Source organism: Caretta caretta, chromosome 5, assembly GCF_965140235.1.
Source record: "Caretta caretta isolate rCarCar2 chromosome 5, rCarCar1.hap1, whole genome shotgun sequence".
In the NCBI taxonomy this organism is placed as follows: Eukaryota; Metazoa; Chordata; order Testudines; family Cheloniidae; genus Caretta; species Caretta caretta.
In genome coordinates, this window is record NC_134210.1 from 62,718,121 (window position 1) to 62,736,956 (window position 18,836).

The 18,836-nt window shown below is 42.7% G+C and overlaps 2 protein-coding genes across 4 annotated transcripts in view; one reads left to right on the forward strand and one right to left on the reverse strand.

Annotated features, from left to right (window-relative positions):
* The window catches only part of ERAP1 (endoplasmic reticulum aminopeptidase 1), a 28,580-nt gene extending 11,979 nt beyond the window's left edge, over positions 1–16,601 (reverse strand). For both annotated transcript variants that reach the window (XM_048850566.2, XM_048850565.2), the window contains exons 1-11: positions 16,507–16,601; positions 14,602–15,189; positions 13,799–13,937; positions 12,454–12,588; positions 11,777–11,897; positions 5,970–6,124; positions 5,099–5,212; positions 3,923–4,054; positions 3,167–3,298; positions 1,773–1,856; positions 1,078–1,235 (exon numbers count right to left, since the gene is read on the reverse strand). In XM_048850566.2, coding sequence (XP_048706523.2) covers positions 1,078–1,235; positions 1,773–1,856; positions 3,167–3,298; positions 3,923–4,054; positions 5,099–5,212; positions 5,970–6,124; positions 11,777–11,897; positions 12,454–12,588; positions 13,799–13,937; positions 14,602–15,152 — 1,721 coding nt within the window. In that variant the 5' untranslated portion in view covers positions 15,153–15,189; positions 16,507–16,601. The remainder of the gene's footprint in view (positions 1–1,077; positions 1,236–1,772; positions 1,857–3,166; positions 3,299–3,922; positions 4,055–5,098; positions 5,213–5,969; positions 6,125–11,776; positions 11,898–12,453; positions 12,589–13,798; positions 13,938–14,601; positions 15,190–16,506) is intronic.
* LOC125636837 (endoplasmic reticulum aminopeptidase 2) overlaps positions 15,928–18,836 on the forward strand; it is a 44,422-nt gene continuing 41,513 nt past the window's right edge. The window contains exon 1 of one of the 2 annotated variants that reach the window (XM_048850571.2): positions 15,928–16,025. The gene's annotated coding sequence lies outside the window, so the exon portion shown is untranslated. Of the gene's footprint in view, positions 16,026–16,746; positions 16,887–18,836 lie in introns of those variants that run through there. The other variant, XM_048850569.2, reaches the window with a different exon arrangement.

Consider the following 18,836-nt stretch of genomic DNA (forward strand, 5'->3'; position numbering starts at 1 on the left):
TTTAGTGACAGAATATTTAATTGCAATAGCTACTGTAGAGAAGGTTGGACCTATATTTGAGTAGTGAGCTACGCTGCTATGTTGGGGACAAAAAGTCGGAAGTGACTGACTCTGAAACTCTTCTTGGGAGTATGTGAAGGTAAGATTCATGGTGTAGGGCAGAGGTGGGCAAACTACGGCCCGCGGGACCCTCCTGCCCGGCCCCTGAGCTCCTGGCCTGGGAGGATAGTCCTCGGCCCCTCCCCTGCTGTTCCCCCTCCTCCGCAGCCTCAGCGCCCTGCGTCGCTGGGGCAACGCTCTGGGCAGCCGGGCAGCGCCATTGCAGAGCCATGGCCTGAGCCGGTGCTCTGGGCGGCGCGGCTGTAGCGCCACCAGCCACCCGTGCTCCAGGCAGCGCGGTGAGGGGGCAGGGGGGGTTGGATAGAGGGCAGGGGAGTTTGGGGGTGGAGGTCAGAGGGTGGGGAACAGGGGGGTTGGATGGGGCAGGGGTTCCAGGGGGGGCAGTCAGGGGTGGGGAATCCAGGGGTGGTCAGGGGACTGGGGATGGTGGATGGGGCAAGAGTGGAGGGCCGTCAGGGGACAGGCGGGCTGGATGGGGCAGGAGTCCCAGGGGAGCCGTCAGGGGGCGAGAAGCGGGGGGGTCAGATAGGAGGTGGGGGCTGGGCCTCCCCTAACTGGCCCTCCATACAATTTTGGAAACCCGATATGGCCCTCAGGACAAAAAGTTTGCCCACCCCTGCTGTAGGGAGACTTACGTAGGCTTCATTACTCTCATGGCTGAGACAAAACATGGCCATCCTCTTGCGACAGTATTCTACCCCAATCTTAACTTAGCAGAAGAATACCCCAGAAAGCTCCGATATAGGACACTTTTATTTCTGTGGACTAATTATTATGGACCTCAGTTATAGCTTCTTAACACTATACCGATTTTCAAATAAGCAATGCCAAAATGTAATTTTTGTTCCTTTAAGAACAGCAATAACAGTTACTACTATGCAGAATAGACTGTCACCTGTGGATTTTCCAGTTTGCCTAGACTATGATGGAGAGCATCATGTGCTCATTTTCTATTACCCTGTCGATGGAGAAGAATCTGATCCCTTCATATAGTGCTCTTGCTGCAGATGGACATTCTTTCCTTTTACTGTGGCAGTTACTAGTGGAAAACCCTTTTGTAATGTCCAAGTGTTCATCATTGTTGTCACATCAAGAATCTCCCTCCTGGTCCAGTGCTGATTTATATGAGGCAAAAACAAAATACATAAGAACAAAGTGAGGATGAAATATACTGGCAAGGAAGCAAAGATGAGTGAGTGGCAACTTCACAAGAGCTACCAACCGTTGATCGAAAAAACAAGTTTACAGGACTTACATAGTGAAGTTTGGATTGGGGCCTGGGATATCATTGTGACTCCTTCACCTTATGGTAGACAGAATAACCTTTTGATGCTTATGATTAATACCAGTAACAGCCATATAAATGCACCAATCAGTATTGGGCTCTTTAGGGGATAGATTTTTGTTCAAGCAAGCACATATTCAACAGGTAAAACCCAAGGAAAATTTTCAACAGTAATATAAAGTCCAGGCTTCCAGCAGTATCCAATGAACTTATATTCTCACAAGTAGGGTTCTGAGCACAATAGTTTCACACTCTCAGGCAGGGAGTATACTAATTTTAAACATGATGAAAACTGAAGAATTAAATGTTAGTGTACAGTAACACAGAAGACTTATAACTATCAATGAGTAGGAAAATAGAAGCTTACTGCACTTGAAGATGTTTGCTGGTTTCTGGTGCAAAAGCCATCACCTTGTAGTTGGCTTTCCTGGGTATCACCCAGAGGACAAGTCTGAAAAAATTAAATGTTTCCCTTTAATTTTACAATTCTGAATAATTAATGCAGCTCACAGTGATTATTCTGTTCAGTAATATATGAGGCTGGATGGTGGTTATTCACAGGGAAATACTTGGGTACAACCCCCTGTGACGTTGCACTCCATGTTTTATGGAAATATGCTTATGAGTGTAAACGTAATGTAAATGGAATACGCTTTATGCAAAAGGTCTCTTGTAAGGTATCATTACAAAGCTTATAATCTACTGAGTGTGTTCATCCTATTTGTACAAATGTATCATTCTTGTATCTGAGGCTAGAAATATGAAGTATTACTCTGAAGTCCTCTTGTAACTATGCAAAGTGTGGGCCATTAATGGTGGCTTGGAATCATGATGGCTCCCATTAACTAGGACAACTGGTTGTAAATGGCTCTGTTTACTTGTAAGCCTTCCTGTATAGGTGGGTGCCAGCCAGTGGGTAATGAAGTCTCACAGGACAAGTGATCATGTCATCTGGCACTGGAATCCATCTTCAACCTGGTGCTTTGCCATTTAGAAGGAGGGGTGGGGACCGAGAGAGACAAAAGATTCCCGCCTTGTGCCAAAGCTATAAAAGGGGGTGAACAGAACAAATGGGGCTGCCAGTCATGAGAAATCCCGGAGTTACCATCTGAGCTGGAACTAACAAGGTCTGTACTAGGAGAAAGGATTGGGCCCAGCCTAAAGAGGAGTCTAGTCTGTGAAAGAAGCTTATTGGAACATCTCTGAGGGGGAGATTTACCTGTATTCAGTTTCTTAAATGTGTTAGGCTTGGGTGTTTTGTTTTATTTTGCTTGGTAACTTACTTTGTTCTGTCTGTTATTATTTGAAACCACTTAAATCCTACTTTTTATACCTAATAAAAATCACTTTTGTTTATTATTAAACCCAGAGTAAGTGATTAATACCTGGGGGAGCAAACAGCTGTGCATATCAGTGTTATAGAGGGAGGACAGTTTATGAGTTTACACTGTATACGCTTTATACAAAGTGAAACGGATTTATTTGGGGTTTGGATCCCACTGGGAGCTGGATGTCTAGGTGCTGGAGATAGGAAACTTGCTGAGCAGTTTTGATTAAAGTCTGCAGCTTTGGGGGTGTGGTTCAGACCCTGGGTCTGTGTTGCAGCAAAGTAGCGTGTCTGGCTTAACAAGACAGGGTTCTGGAGTCCCAAGCTGGCAGGGAAAACAGGCTCAGAGGTAGTTTCAGCAGGTCAGGTGACAGTCCCAAGGGGGTCTCTGTGACCAAACCCGTCACTCCCCCCCCCCTCCAAGAAATACTTACATGTGCCAGACTGTTCCATAGATCTTCATTTTTTGTATTCTGATAGCTGTACTTCCGCAGATATTGTACAAGACCAGCTTTAAACACATCTGCATTCAAGTAATCCCTTAACATATTTAGAATACAAGCTCCCTGCAAAGGAAATGATAAAAAATTTACAAAACTAATCTTTAGATCATAAAATATAAAGTCTGATATATTTTAATTTTTTTAAAATCAATATTACTGTTAATAGCATTAGCAGTTAACTCTAAATTCATAGTGCTCTTGGATTAAAGCATCACCTGACATAACCTTATGTACTAATATAGTACTTTGGCTTTCACCACCACTGCTTTCAAAGGGAGCTTTGGCTAAGAAAGTTAAGTCTATTATTAGAGTTATGATAATGCCTAGAAACCTCAGCTGAGGTTCGAGCCCCACTGTGCTACACATTGCACAATCCCACAGCAAGAGACAATATTTACCCCGCAGAGCTTAAAATCTAAACAAGACAGATAAAGAGAATATTATGATGTTCATTTTATAGGTGGGGAACTGAGCCCACAATTCAGTGTCTGCCTAAGAGAGTTTCATAAGTGAAACAGCAGAAATCATACAAGTCATGAATGAGGTATGTTTACAGTAATGGCAGAGATGCCATCTATCTTCATTAGAGTGAAATCCAGTGTCACCCCCAATGTCTAGTTCGAAGCAAGCTTCATGAACAATATTCACTGAAACAAAAGTGTAAGGAAAAATAGTTACACAATTTACCTTTTCATAGGAAACATCATCGAACATTTCTTGAATTTGAGCTGGATCTTCCACAGGAGTAGACACAGGATGTGAGGAATTTAATGCATCCACCTCCATGGCATCAAAACACTTGCCTAAAAAATAATCTTCCTAATAGGAGAAAAAATGTTTTTTTTATTCAAGGACTATTAAATACAGATGTAACAGCAAACCAAACTGAAGATGAAAATATTTACACTTGTTTTAGAATTCTTCCATGTGACTTTCAGACAGTACAAAGAAAACAAAAACATCTTCTTTTTATTCCAGCACTTGTAGTAAATGCATTATTTTAAAACAAAATACATCTCATTTAGAGATTGCAATCGCCCATTATAAAGCTATTGCAATGTGCAAAATGCTGCACAGACTTATTAACATAAATTGATGTCAGTGAAACTACTTATATGAATAAAATTGCACAGATGGGGCTTATCCTAAAGCCCAGAAAAGTCAATGGAAAGACTCCCACTGATTTTACTGGGTTTTGGATCAGGCCCATATGTCTTTGTAGGAACGCGCCCAAAGTAGCAATCTCTGGTGAAATGAGAATGTGAAATCATCTACATTCAGACATTCCAAAAGGGGGATGAGTCTTTCTAAGATACAACACACCGGCTTGGTCGTCACTACAGACTTATGTCGATGTAACTACGTCGCTCAAGGGTGTGGAAAAGCCACACCCCTGAGCAACGCAGTTATACCAACCTAAACCCCAGGGTAGACAGTATTATGTCGACGAGAAGGCTTCTTCCATTGACACAGCTAACGCCTCTCTGGGAGGTGGATTAACTATGCCAACAGGAGAAGCTCTCCCGACAGTATAGGTAGTGTCTTCACGAAGAGCTACAGTGGTGCAGCTGTGCTGCTGCAGTGCTGTATGTGTAGCCCACCTTCACTGCAATCAGAATAATCTGTAATCAGCTTTGATCATCTGTATTTACACAATGTTATAATTACTTTGTAATCCTTAAAAGATGATTAACCTAATTACATTAATTTTTAAAAATTACATATAAAAACAACAAAATTAGCTCAGGGCAAATCTGTGTGCTGCCCAATAAGCTTACCATTGCAAATCATCAATAAATTACCCTCAGCCATTTTAAAATGTGGTTTAAAATAAATAAAAAAGGGAAAATAATTAACACTTACAACTTTCAGATCTGGATGAGTAATACTGACTGACACATACTCCATAAACTTTGCAAATCCTTCATTTAGCCAAAGATCATTCCACCATTCCATGGTAACTAGGTTTCCGAACCACTGAAAGAAAAAATATTGCTCATAATAAAAGGTGCTTATCAGCCTTGTCTTAAGTTGACTAGTTAATTCACTCACTAATTTATGTAGACCCAGGAGAGAGAAGTTTGGGGGTTTATGGGGCAGTGTGAAAGATGCCTAGCATGAGTTTACCACCCACCAACTCTATAATGCGTTCCTGTGGCATGGGTCCTCATGCCCACCTATAGGCTCAAGAAGCATCCAAATCAGTCGTCTCAGCAAGCATTTTGTTTTCACTCCTCGTATTGCTGTGTAAATGGGTCATAGTTTTCTTATTCTTTGTTCATTTTGTCATTGTCTAACAGAGGACAAAGACGAGTTAAACACTGTATAATGGTCTATGATAAATGGACTTTAATCTCACTTAGGGCTCCCTTTTCAAACGTGACTAATATAAAACAGTATTAAAATGTATCCAAGAAATTACACTTTTACACCCACAAGTTTCTTATGAGTAATACAGTTAAAATACTCTGGAGAAAATAAAAAAGAAGCAATCATGTTAGCCCAGTAAATAATATAAAATCAAGTTATAGATGATTCAGAACCTTTTAGTCTCAAAAGCCAATCTATTTCAAAAGTTTCTAATAAGTCTAATAACTTGTTTTCAATGTATAAACTTCAATGTATAACTTGTTTTCAATGTATAAATATCTAGGATGACTTGGTATTGTACCACATTGCCAATAAAACCAAACTAACAAACTTTTAGATCCTATGGTATTCCCCTAACCTTTACCTGATGAGCCAGCTCATGGGCTATTATCATAGTAATCCAAAGTTTAGCCGATGCAGAGGACTTTTCAGGGTCATATAGCAAAGAAGATTCCCTGTATGTGGTCAGTCCCCAGTTTTCCATAGCTCCAGACTGAAAATCAGGAATAGCAGCTAGATCTAAAAATAAATAATAATAACTCACTTATCTGTGTGCTCTCTCTCTCACCCATTTAACACAGTATCAAACACATTTTTATTAAAATAAAGAGAAATAGTTTTCATTAGTTTCAGTAGTTCAAAGTGCAGATTTTATATATTTTGAAGTTATATGAAGTATCAGGCAAAAGTTAAACTATTAACTTGAAAGACTATTCTGGGTAGCTCAACACAAGATGCATGTCACAAAATCTGTGGCAAGCAATGACAGCACAGGACAGAAAGTGGTTAACTTTATTCTGGACCTTCTATTGTGCAAGACAGAGAAGGAGCTATCCTAAGTAGGAAACTAGGTATTTTTCAACAGTTTTTTGTTAATAGTTTCCTTTACCTGATACTGGGTGGGAAAAACTCCCATCAACTTAAATGAAAAAGATAGGCCAATGCTGAGCTTGTTTTGAACATCTTACTGAGTGTATGGAATCATTACTGCTTACATTTTAAGGAATAAATACTTCATCCACTTTTCTACAATTTTTATTTCTTTTTTAAACATAAGATCCTTTTTTCAACAAAGCAAGGCACTCCAGGATGTGTGTTGTGTGGCCATGTAGATATTTCGGAGGTGGTTGGAGTGCTTGACCTTGGATCTCAAATCTAATGATGAACCTGAAGTGTGACACTATGAGAACATGGCTGTCACCCACTCATGTTTCACTGGTTAGTCGAAATTCAGCCAGGTGTGAAGACACTATGCCAGGTCCCCCATAAAACATTAGCTCCATTGGAAAGATGTGTAGAGGTGCCTTAAGCAAAGCAGTGGCAAAGTCAAGGAATTATGCTGTGACTGGAATAACAGAGACTTGGTGGGATAACTCACATGACTGGAGTACTGTCATGGATGGATATAAACTGTTCAGGAAGGACAGACAGGGCAGAAAAGGTGGGGACTTGCATTGTATGTAAGAGAGCAGTATGACTGCTCAGAGCTCCGGTATGAAATTGCAGAAAAACCTGAGAGTCTCTGGATTAAGTTTAGAAGTGTGAGCAACAAGGGTGATGTCGTGGTGGGAGTCTGCTATAGACCACCAGACCAGGGGGGATGAGCTGGACGAGGCTTTCTTCCGGCAACTAATGGAAGTTACTAGATCGCAGGCCCTGGTTCTCATGGGAGACTTCCAGCACCCTAATATCTGCTGGGAGAGCAACACGGCGGTGCACAGACAGACAATCCAGAAAGTTTTTGGAAAGTGTAGGGGACAATTTCCTGGTGCAAGCGTTCAAGGAACCAACTAGGGGCAGAGCTCTTCTTGACCTGCTGCTCACGAACTGGGAAGAATTAGTAGGGGAAGCAAAAGTGAATGGGAACCTGGGAGGCAGTGACCATGAGATGGTCGAGTTCAGGATCTTGACACAAGGAAGAAAGGAGAGCAGCAGAATATGGACCCTGGACTTCAAAAAAGCAGACTTTGACTCCCTCAGGGAACTGATGGGCAGGATCCCTTGGGAGAATAACATGAGCGGGAAAGGAGTCCAGGAGAGCTGACGGTATTTTAAAGAATCCTTATTGAGGTTACAGGGACAAACTATCCCGATGTGTAGAAAGAATAGTAAATATGGCAGGTGACCAGCTTGGCTTAACAGTGAAATCCTTACTGATCTTAAACACAAAAAAGGAGCTTACAAGAAGTGGAAGATTGGACAAATGACCAGGGAAGAGTATAAAAATATTGCTCGGGCATGCAGGAGTGAAATCAGGAAGGCCAAATCACAATTGGAGTTGCAGCTAGCAAGAAATGTTAAGAGTAACAAGAAGGGTTTCTTCAGGTATGTTAGCAACAAGAAGAAAGTAAAGGAAAGTATAGGCCCCTTACTGAATGAGGGAGGCAACCTAGTGACAGAGGATGTGGAAAAAGCTAATATACTCAATGCTTTTTTTGCCTCTGTCTTCACGAACAAGGTCAGCTCCCAGACTACTGCACTGGGCAGCACAGCATGGGGAGGAGGTGACCAGCCCTCTGTGGAGAAAGAAGTGGTTCGGGACTATTTAAAAAAGCTGGACGAGCACAAGCCCATGGGGCCAGATACGCTGCATCCGAGAGTGCTAAAGGAGTGGGCAGATGTGATTGCAGAGCCATTGGCCATTATCTTTGAAAACTCATGGCGATCGGGGGAGGTCCCGGACGACTGGAAAAAGGCTAATATGGTGCCCATCTTTAAAAAAGGGAAGAAGGAGGATTCAGGGAACTACAGGCCAGTCAGCCTCACCTCAGTCTCTGGAAAAATCATGGAGTAGGTCCTCAAGGAATCAATTCTGAAGCACTTAGAGGAGAGGAAAGTGATCAGGAACCATCAGCATGGATTCACCAAGGGCAAGTCATGCCTGACTAATCTAATTGCCTTCTATGATGAGATAACTGGCTCTGAGGATAAGGGGAAAGCAGTGGACGTGTTATTCCTTGACTTTAGCAAAGCTTTTGACACTGTCTCCCACAGTATTCCTGCCAGCAAGTTGAAGAAGTATGGGCTGGATGAATGGACGATAAGGTGGATAGAAAGCCGGCTAGATTGTCGGGCTCAACAGGTAGTGATCAATGGCTCCATGTCTAGTTGGCAGCCGGTATCAAGTGGAGTGCCCCAAGGGTCGGTCCTGAGGCCGGTTTTGTCCAATATCCTCAAACCCTCAGCAAGTTTGCAGATGACACTAAACTGGGAGGAGAGGTAGATACGCTGGAGGGTAGGGATAAGATACAGAGGGCCCTAGACAAATTAGAGGATTGGGCCAAAAGAAATCGGATGAGGTTCAACAAGGACAAGTGCAGAGAAGAATCCCATACACCGCTACAGACTAGGGACTGAATGGTTAGGCAGCAGTTCTGCAGAAAAGGACCTAGGGGTTACAGTGAATGATAAGCTGGATATGAGTCAATAATGTGCCCTTGTTGCCAAGAAGGCCAATGGCATTTTGGTATATATAAGTAGGGGCATTGCCAGCAGATCGAGGGATGTGGTCGTTCCCCTCTATTCAACATTGGTGAGGCCTCATCTGGAGTACTGTGTCCAGTTTTGGGCCCCACACTACAAGAAGGATGTGAAAAAATTGGAAAAGGTCCAGCGGAGGGCAACAAAAATGATTAGGGGACTGGAACACATGACTTATGAGGAGAGGCTGAGGGAACTAGGATTGTTTAGTCTGCAGAAGAGAAGAATGAGGGGGGATTTGATAGCTGCTTTCAACTACGTGAAAGGGGGTTCCAAAGACGATGGCTCTAGACTGTTCTCAGTGGTAGCAGATGACAGAACGAGGAGTAATGGTCTCAAGTTGCAGTGGGGGAGGTTTAGGCCGGATATTAGGAAAAACTTTTTCACTAGGAGGGTGGTGAAGCACTGGAATGCGTTACCTAGGGAGGTGGTGGAATCTCCTTCCTTTGAACTTTTTAAGGTCAGGCTTGACAAAGCCCTGGCGGGGATGATTTAGTTGGGGATTGGTCCTGCTTTGAGCAAGGGTTGGGACTAGATGACCTCCTGAGGTCTCTTCCAACCCTGATATTCTATGAAAGTGGGAAAAGGACTCTGCAATCCTTATTTGCCACAGAGGGGAATCTCAGCAGCCACGTCCATATAGGTCAGTTTGGAGAGTGATAGTAGGGACAAGTCTGGAGGAGGGCCATAGGATCTAAGGTCACATGGATCCAGTGGCTCTATTCCTCGAGCAAGTGCCACAAACAAGGCAGTGGTATCTCATTGGCTGGAGTAATGGTTGCAGGGACAGGGGCTGCTGTTTCCTGTCGGCTCTGTGTTCTCGGGGAACCAGGGCACAGTATTCAGCCTGTCTGACTCATGAAGGACCCCCCCCACCCAGCTTCTGCTTGAACCAAAACCGATCAGAAGAAAGACTTACAAAAAGCACTGAAAAGGCAGTGGGAGACACACCTAAACCCCTGCGGACAAGAGTAACAGGATTAAGGCAAGTCCCCTAGCCTCATTTGCATAGAAGATGGGACAGGGAGGCATTTCCATTAGCATACAGAATGGAGAACGGAGATTCCAAGGCAAGAACCGCACTGAACTCTGGGACCAGAAAAGCAGGGAAGCATTGCATGATGGGGGATCTCTGCTCCATGACATTAATGAACCCACCCCTACACACCCAGCTCAGTAGTAATCAGACCAATTCTAGTAATAAATCCTTTACTGATATCCAAAATACTGACCTAATTGCATTGTGAGCTCCCTTGAAGGAACATCCCTCATCGCCAGGAATGATCCATTCCTATTGTCTAGCCTGAACAAAACAACTTTGGTATACTCCCTTGAACCATCAGTTTACCCATAAATAAATCTAGTGTTCTCCTTTGAACCATTGTTTTTTTCCTACAAAAAACGCCTACCCACGCTCAAGTAAGTGTTCTGATGTCTGGATCAAAATCTGCATCAGTTCCATTGGGGCTTCATCTTCTCCTGACTGATCGTGCTGGGGGCTCGGCCTGTCTCCAGCACTCTGGACTCTCAGCTACCACCACCACTTGGGAACCCCGACCGGTTCAAGCTTCATGGAGTGGTGAGAACCCAACTCTCTCACTCTGGTTTTTTTTTGTACTCTAGGTATAGTTTCTAACCCTGACTTGTGTGATCAGGTAAAGTTTTCTAAACCTGACTTTTGTAATCAAATTTAAGCTAGATTTAATATTGTAACTGTTTTGTTTGTTTGGCTCTCCTTGTATGGTTATTACCTGGCAATAAGTAACTTTTATGGTTAAGCTGGTTGCTTCCCTCCCTCTCTCACTTGTGTGTTTTTGGCTTCCCCATTTGCGCTGCAGCAAAGCTCCTCTTACCTAAGCTAAAGATCTCTGCAGCGCCCAAAAATCCTGTGGGGTTTGCTCATCAAGTGGATTATTACCCGAATAATTGTAACCATGAAAGTGGGGATAAGGACGTGTTGAACCTGTGGCATAGGAGGGTGGCATCTTGGAAGTGCTGTTTGACCCAGCCTGCTGACTCCAGGGACATATAATGGGTCAGCCTGGGAGTGCTGATTGACCCGGTCTGCTCAGATACGCTTGTTAATGTGTGTGTATGTGTGTGTTCATCTGATTCTGGGGCTGGAGGAACCTAGCCTTGGGGAACCTAGGTCCCGCAGGATAGCTCCATTGGGAGGAAGCTTGCAGAAGGGAAAAGTAGAGTTCCGTATGAAAACACAAGTGACACAAGCTGTACATTGATAGAATTAAAGAATCACCCGAAATCTGGTAACACTGCATTATGACCCTTCACCAGATTACAGATTGGTTTAATCCTCGTAAAGACAGAGATTACTAAAAAACCAAAGTGGCAGAAATGTTTTCAAGTAGTATTTTTCACACATTAATTTTCTCTACCTGAAATATCAACCAACAGTGTTAACAAGGAGACAGCATACAATATGTTACATTCTAAATGTGTTAATATTTTCACAGGCTATGTGATATCATGGAAACACAAAGAGCCAAGTGTTCCCTCCCCCACCCAAAATGAATGCCCAAGTCCATGCAAGACAATTCAGGAAGCACAGATGAACATGGTCTCCATGTGTTGCAAACTTGATCCTGTCTAACAAACTATATTACATGATTTGTGTTCTATTAAACTCAACTTAATAAGGTACTTAAATAAAATGAATGATAAAACACTTACCCTGTTTGGGTAAGGGATATGGAATGCTGAAGTAATTCTCATAGAAGTCTAAAAGTTTCACTGCTGCATCCAAGGCATAATCAGCTTGGTTGATCTTGTCTGGTACAGTATATACAGATATCTAAAACACACAAGCATGGAAGGTTTCTGAATACGAGTATAGGTAGTTTATAGAATAGAAACTGATTTGTTCTCTGCCTTGTTTATTTCAATTATCACCCAAAAATATGAGCACAATTAGCTGCTTGATGTAACATTTCCTGCCTCAGAAGTATCCTAAAATATGTAAGAAAAGCATGAAAGCCAAGAATGTTAAAAGAATTTTTTAAAAGAATGTTAAAAGAATTTTTTAAACTGAATTTAGATTCAGTCCCTTTTATTTATTCACCAAACAGGTACAATTGCAATGCAGGTTTCCCCATTTTACCCAGCCAAACTCAACCCTTTTTTGAAGTGACCAGAGATGAGAGCACACAAACAGATTCTGCAAATAAAACTACTAAAAATCATAATTCAAATAGTCCATCTAATTACAAACCCATTCCTTTCTTCTCGCTCAATCCCATAGCAGCTACAGACATGTAAATCTAGTTAACCAAGACCTCTAGAATTAAACCATTTCAATATTTTATTGTTCCTATCACAAAGCAAGATAGTAGAAAATGAGATAAATTTACCTTAATTCCACTGGTTGTCATCTTGCTGACTGATTTAAAATCCGAAACAATAAAGGCCACTAGATAAGTGCTCATCTTTACACTAACATCAAAATGGTCTTCAACTAGCCAATTAGCAACATTCACAGATTTCACCTAAAATTAGAGCACAACTTTTGTCACACAATAATTCTGTGGACTGGAACAACATTCATAACAAAAGGTTTGTGGAGCTTTTTAAATGTCATCACTATTATTTAAAGGGTCACTGAATAAAACAAAACTAAACTAAAGGAAAACTCACCCTTTTGTATGAACTTTTCCCTACCTATGCCTGTTATACTTAAAACTGAATGAAATTAGAGAAATAATTTCTCAATTTTTTTTCAATTTGCTTTTTACATTTGATAGTACCTTGCTATCTGCTGTAAAAGTCAATTGGTTTGTCCCGTGGCTGCATAAAAGAGCCAAACAGGGAAGAGGAAAACAGTTTAAAGAGACACAGTGAACTCGAAATCTTTTTAAGATGACATTCAAAATTTCTAATTTCTGAAAGAGAACCCTCTATATAATATGTTCTTTTAAAAAAAATGTTTCTAATTGTTTTTTTTGTTTTTTGTTTTTTTTTTGCTGTTCCCCTCTTTGTGTTTATAAGGGTCTCTTCAGCAAATAAGAAATTGACAATACAGAGGAAACAGTGAAACCTACTGGACACAAAGTGCTATCCAACGCACAGGCAAACAAACCAAAAATATTTTTTTCTTGCTAACAACTTTCAGTTATAGTAATATTAGCTGCTACTTGCAGCTATAATACAAGTAGCATTTTCAAACAAATGTGACTCTGTCCCTTTAAAAAAAAAGTAAAAGCAACCTTTAGCAGATACTCAGGGTACATTTCAATACAAAGATTTAGTTGCATAACTCCCTGCATAGTTAATACATGTCACACTGCATCATGCTATTTATCCCATCCTCCAAACTTCCTTGAAGGTTAATTTTTAAAGTCTAGATGGTCCCAGTTTCATGTACAAAATATGAAATTATGGGCTAGATAAGGTGCTGAATGCCCTACAAGGTGCTGAATGCCCCCAACTTCCATTGCCTCCCATGGGAGCGAGGCTGCTCAGCATCTCACAGGACTATCCCCTAAATATGAACTTTAAAACAGCCACCAATGAGGAGATAATGCATTTTTCCTTTTTAACTCGATGTTAGAACTACTAGAAACAACAAAACACATATGAGCATCAAGGTAAAACAGTTTAATATCAAAGTGAATTGCTCTTGCCTGGATATTCTGCTCTGCTTTAACTTTTTCTTAAACTAAACAATTCTAAAATGTAACATTAAAAATATCCACATACTATTGGCATATTAGATAGTGCGAGGTGCTTTGGTTCTCTCCTAATCTTAATGGAAAATCTGGCTTTGAAGGATGGTTCATCAAAACATGGGAAAGCCATGCGAGCAGCTGTTGGTTCAAACTGTGTTGATGCAAGTACCCTGTAATTAAACAAAGAGAAATAAAAAAAATCTAAATCTGAAACATGCCCCATACATTGCAGTATCAATACAGAACATCCACCTCCCTGATGCAAGACAAAAAGGTAAACTTGATGTTCACTGTATAAGTAGGTACTTATATGGCCCCCATTTCGGCAGTATCTGAACAACCCACAATACCCCTTTATCAGGCCAAGAAGTACTAATACCCCCATTTTATAGATGAGAAACTGAGACAGGATACTAAGTGTCTTGCCCAAGATCACACAGGAAGTCTGTGGCAGAGCTGAGAATGGAACCTGATCTCCTGAGTCCCATAGCACCCTAACCAGCGGACCATTCTTCCTTGCATCAAAACTTCCAGGGGCATCAATAGGAGTTCTGGTGCATTAAGGACCCCTGAATTTGGTCCATAATGACAAAATTCAATTCCTTTCTGAAAGGACTGAAAGTCCCAACAAATTAAATATTGGAATGTGATTTGGTATAAATTCAATTCTCTATAACAAAGCACAAGTCTCAGTGAAGAAAGCACAGGTTCTAAAAGAGAAATTAGAAATTAAATGAGAATAAAATCTAAAAGCAGCAATTTAGCACTGTTATACCTAAAAAGTCAAGTATAGTTCACTCTTCAGAAACAAATGTTAATTGAAAAGAGGATTACCTCACTTCTCCTTCCTGAGTTCTATAGGTGCTTTTATAAAAGCCGTGGAAACTCTCCGACAGATTTGCAGAATATTCAATGCTAACAGTGTAGTTTTGTCCAACATGCAGTGGAAAAGCTGCCAGGAGGGCAATCTGCTCAAATGGTGGGTATTCCAAAACCATCACTTCTTTTTCAGTGTGAGTATTTCTCATTCTCCTTTGGATGGTAGCCCTGGTAATTTGCAGGTGTTTGCTGTGCAGGATGACTGAACTAGTTTGTTGGTTTACTGTAATCTCTATTCTGGCAAATCCAGTAAAAGTTAGAGTGGTAAGATTAGGATGGAGGAGAAGATCATAATGCACTGGGATGACATGCTTGGGAAGCCTCATTTTATCCCAAGGAAACGGTTTGCTTCCATTGCCAGACACTACATCAGCTGTCTCCCTGTTGTTGCTACTGTGGTCATTATTCACAGAAACTGCAACATTTAAAACACCTATCATCATCATTATCATCATCATGAGAGAGGATTTATCTGCAAATGGCAGAATAGAGAATAAGGCTGCCATTCTTGCCTTGCTTATGTTGATTTCCACATATGATAATCTAAAAAAGAAATATTTGTAAAACACAGTTAGTATTAAAGAGTTTTCTTTGCGGTAAATGTCATGGACATCACCAATGAGTACTGCCTATGATCTAAAAAAATAAGACCCTCATGCTGCAGTCAAATCCACATGGACAGACATTTGACCTGTGTGGAGCCCAAATGACTTCTGGCATAGAATCATATAAGATTAGGGTTGGAAGAGATGTGGCTCCAACAGCAAGATCAGGCCTAAACTACCTTCACGTTCTGTAACCACCTGTGTCTACTTCCATTAGCAAAGAGATTTATACACTTTTTCTTGCCATGGTCCTTCAATTCCTCTTAATTTAAAATGTCTCTGAAGGCAAACCTTTCAGGCTGTCAGTAACCTTTGATATTTTTAAAGCCACAGTATACTCCCTGTTTATAAATAAATGAGAACAAGTTTTAATTGCAGTGGTATTTACTGGGAGAGAATATAAACACATAAACCCACAAAACATTATACAAAAAACAAAAGTAACAACAGAAAATGCAATTCTTATTCCTGACATACAGCCCCTGAAAGGAGCAAATAGAAGGGGATGAAGATATTTTTGAGGCTCTTGATAGAAAAAGAGATCAGTAGTTTCATAATTTAGCAGACTCATGCCAAGCAGTTTATTCTGGAGTTTTTAACTGTATATGAAAAATATTAATGTCCTGCATGAATATTTGTGAGAAGGCCTTTCCTGGCATGAGTCTGACATCTGCTCAGCTTATTTCGGGGCATGGTGCCCAAACAATGTTGTGTGGGTTTTAAGATCTGTAGCGGGTGCAGAGTTGTGAAGCAGGTGACGTTGGGAGTGCCCAGGTGAGCCTGCTGGCGGTGTAATGGTGGGGTGCCCCGGTGGCAGTGGTGGGGTGCTCGGGGGCGCTGCGGGGCTGGCAGTGCGGTGCAGCCTCGGGGTGCCTGGGGGGGGTGTCGGCGGGAGCAGCGGGGGCGCATGGCGAGGGGCGAGGGGCGCTCTCTGGGAGCGGGCGCTGCAGCGCGGCCTGGGCCGGGCCGCAGGAGAGGCGGTGTCAGGGCGGCGGGCTGGGCAGCCCCCTCAGCGACACGCTGCCCTGGCTGCTGCCCGCGTTTGGCGGTGAAATGCGGCTCAGCTCAGCCCGCTCACCCGCTGCCGCCAGAGGGAGGGAACCGGGACCCCTCCCCCATCTGGGCCCGGGCCTCGTGTCCCCCCGCCCCGGGAGGCGAGGCGGCTCCGCTAGCGCCCCGCCGGAGCCCGGGCCCCGAACCACCCAGCTCGCGACCCGCTCCGCGAAGGCCGGGGCTGGGTGAGCGGCGCCGGTACCTGCTGCCGGGCCCGGCGGGATGGAGGAACCGCCGCCTGCTTTAGCCGCGCCTTGGAGAGTGAAAGTGAAAGCGGAGGTGCCTCTTGGGCCCTTCCAGCCCTCCCGCCCCCAGGCTCTGTTCTCGGCACCCCGACCCTCCGGGCCTCGCCCCAGCAGCAAGGCGGTTCGGGCGACCCTACAATAACCTAGCCCCTGCCACCGAGAGGCAGCCCCAGGGAGAAGCCCGATCCTGCGGGGTGCTGAGCCCTGAGTACCTGTAGCACCCACAGGAGCCCCTGTGGATCGGGGATGCCCAGGGCAGCGCAGGGTCAGGCCCCCCGAACAAAGGAGCCAGTCCGATGTTGGCTCCCACCGCCTGTGAACGTGTGAACACTTACAGGTATAGTGTATTAAATGCTCCGCGTAGGAATGTGCTACTACCTCATGCATGGTAAGAAACGACTAGTGTAGTAAACTGCTACCTGATGTAGCAAATGCATACAGGTAGTAGTTTATTACACTGTAGTGTATGTGAAATTGCAACGTGTAGAAATGTACTATCTGTAGCAGTTATTTATACATGTAGACTGTAAGAAACAGCTTTTGTAAAAAGATGCTACTTCCCTCATAGGTCATGTTTCCTAGACCTTAAATGTTTTTTTTTTTTCTCTTCTCTGGACTCTCCAGTTTGTCCACATCTTTCCTGAAATGTGGCACCCAGAACTGGACACAAAACTCCAGTTGAGGCCTAATCAGCGTAGAGCGGACATCCCAGAGTTATGTTCTGGTTTTTTGCAGCGGTGTTACACTGTTCACGCATACTCAGCTTGTGGTCCCTTAGGACACCTAGATCCCTTTCCACAGTACTCGTATTCAGCTTGTGGTCCACTATGACCCCCAGATTCCTTTCCTCAGTACTCCTTCCAAGGAAGTTATTTTCCATTTGTACGTGTGCAGCTTTTGTATCTGTGCACAAACTTTATAATTGTACTCTCTATGCCATTATCTCAATCATTGATTAAGATTTTGAATTGAAACTTATCCAGAACTGATCCCTAGAGAACCCCCACTCGTTATGCCCTTTCAGCCTGACTCAGCCCTTTCAGCCTGTGAATTACTGATAACGACTGTCGGAACTGTTTTCCAACTAGTTTTATTGCACCCATCTTATTTTAGCTCCATCTAGGTTGCATTTTCATAGTTTGTTTATGAGAAGGTCATGGGAGACAGTATCAAAAGCCTTACAATAAAGGCAAGATAGACCATGTCAACTATTTCCCCCCATCCACAAGGATTGTTACACTGTTAAAGAAAGCTATCAGTTTGGTTTTACATGTGAGACTGCTTGAATTAGCTACATCAGATGGCCTTTTTTAGCAAAGTAGGACCTGTCACTGCTGCAGGTAGCCGGGTCCTACAGATAGCGTACACACACACACACACACACACATGTAAAAAACTGCAATCTGTAGGGATGTGCTACACCAACACTGCAATCTGATGAACCTAATTTCTACAGATAGCAGTTTCTCACACCATCACTGAGACTGCTATCTGTAGCAATTAGCTACATCAGATGGCTTTCTTTAGCATAGTAGGACCTGTCTCTGGCAGGTAGCCCAGTCCTACAGATAGCATTTTCACACACACACAGATTTGAAATACAGAGAAATGGTCAATATTTCTAGCCTCAGATACAAATGTTACATGCATACAGGTTGGATAAACACAGTCAATAGGTCTTAAGTTTTGCAATGATACCCCACATCAGCCATCTTGCATGAAGTATATATTAGCTTTGTCATATCCATATCATAAGCATATTTTCATAAAGAATGTAGAGTATAATGTCACACCCCACATGTACGTTTGCTGATCTGCAAATAGTAAAAGATCATGCACCTTTGGGTGCAGACACTCATGACAATAGTGCAGAGCCATGCAAGGTCCATGATTCTGTGTGAGATGGCAGACAGTGAGGAGGGCCAGGCAGGTTTGTGGGTTTAGAAAAAAACATTATGTATACGTTTATGTATGGGATACATATAAAATTAGTGGATGGCTAACAATGCATTATAAGAAGTTGAATCCCATGGCCACAACCAACCCTGTCTGACCTGTTTGGTACCCAGCATACACTGCTAAATCAAAGCTTCCCAAAATATAGTGGGATATCTATTAATGGTGCACCTCACTCTGAATCTATACAAGTGCTTCTGGTGAGTACACTGATTGCTGAGACAAGGAGTCCAGGAGGCATGCACACAAGTGACATAGTAACCGTAGTGACTCTATGCTGACATAACTTGAGTTAACACACACTTAAAGTGTAGATATGGCCTTAGGTATA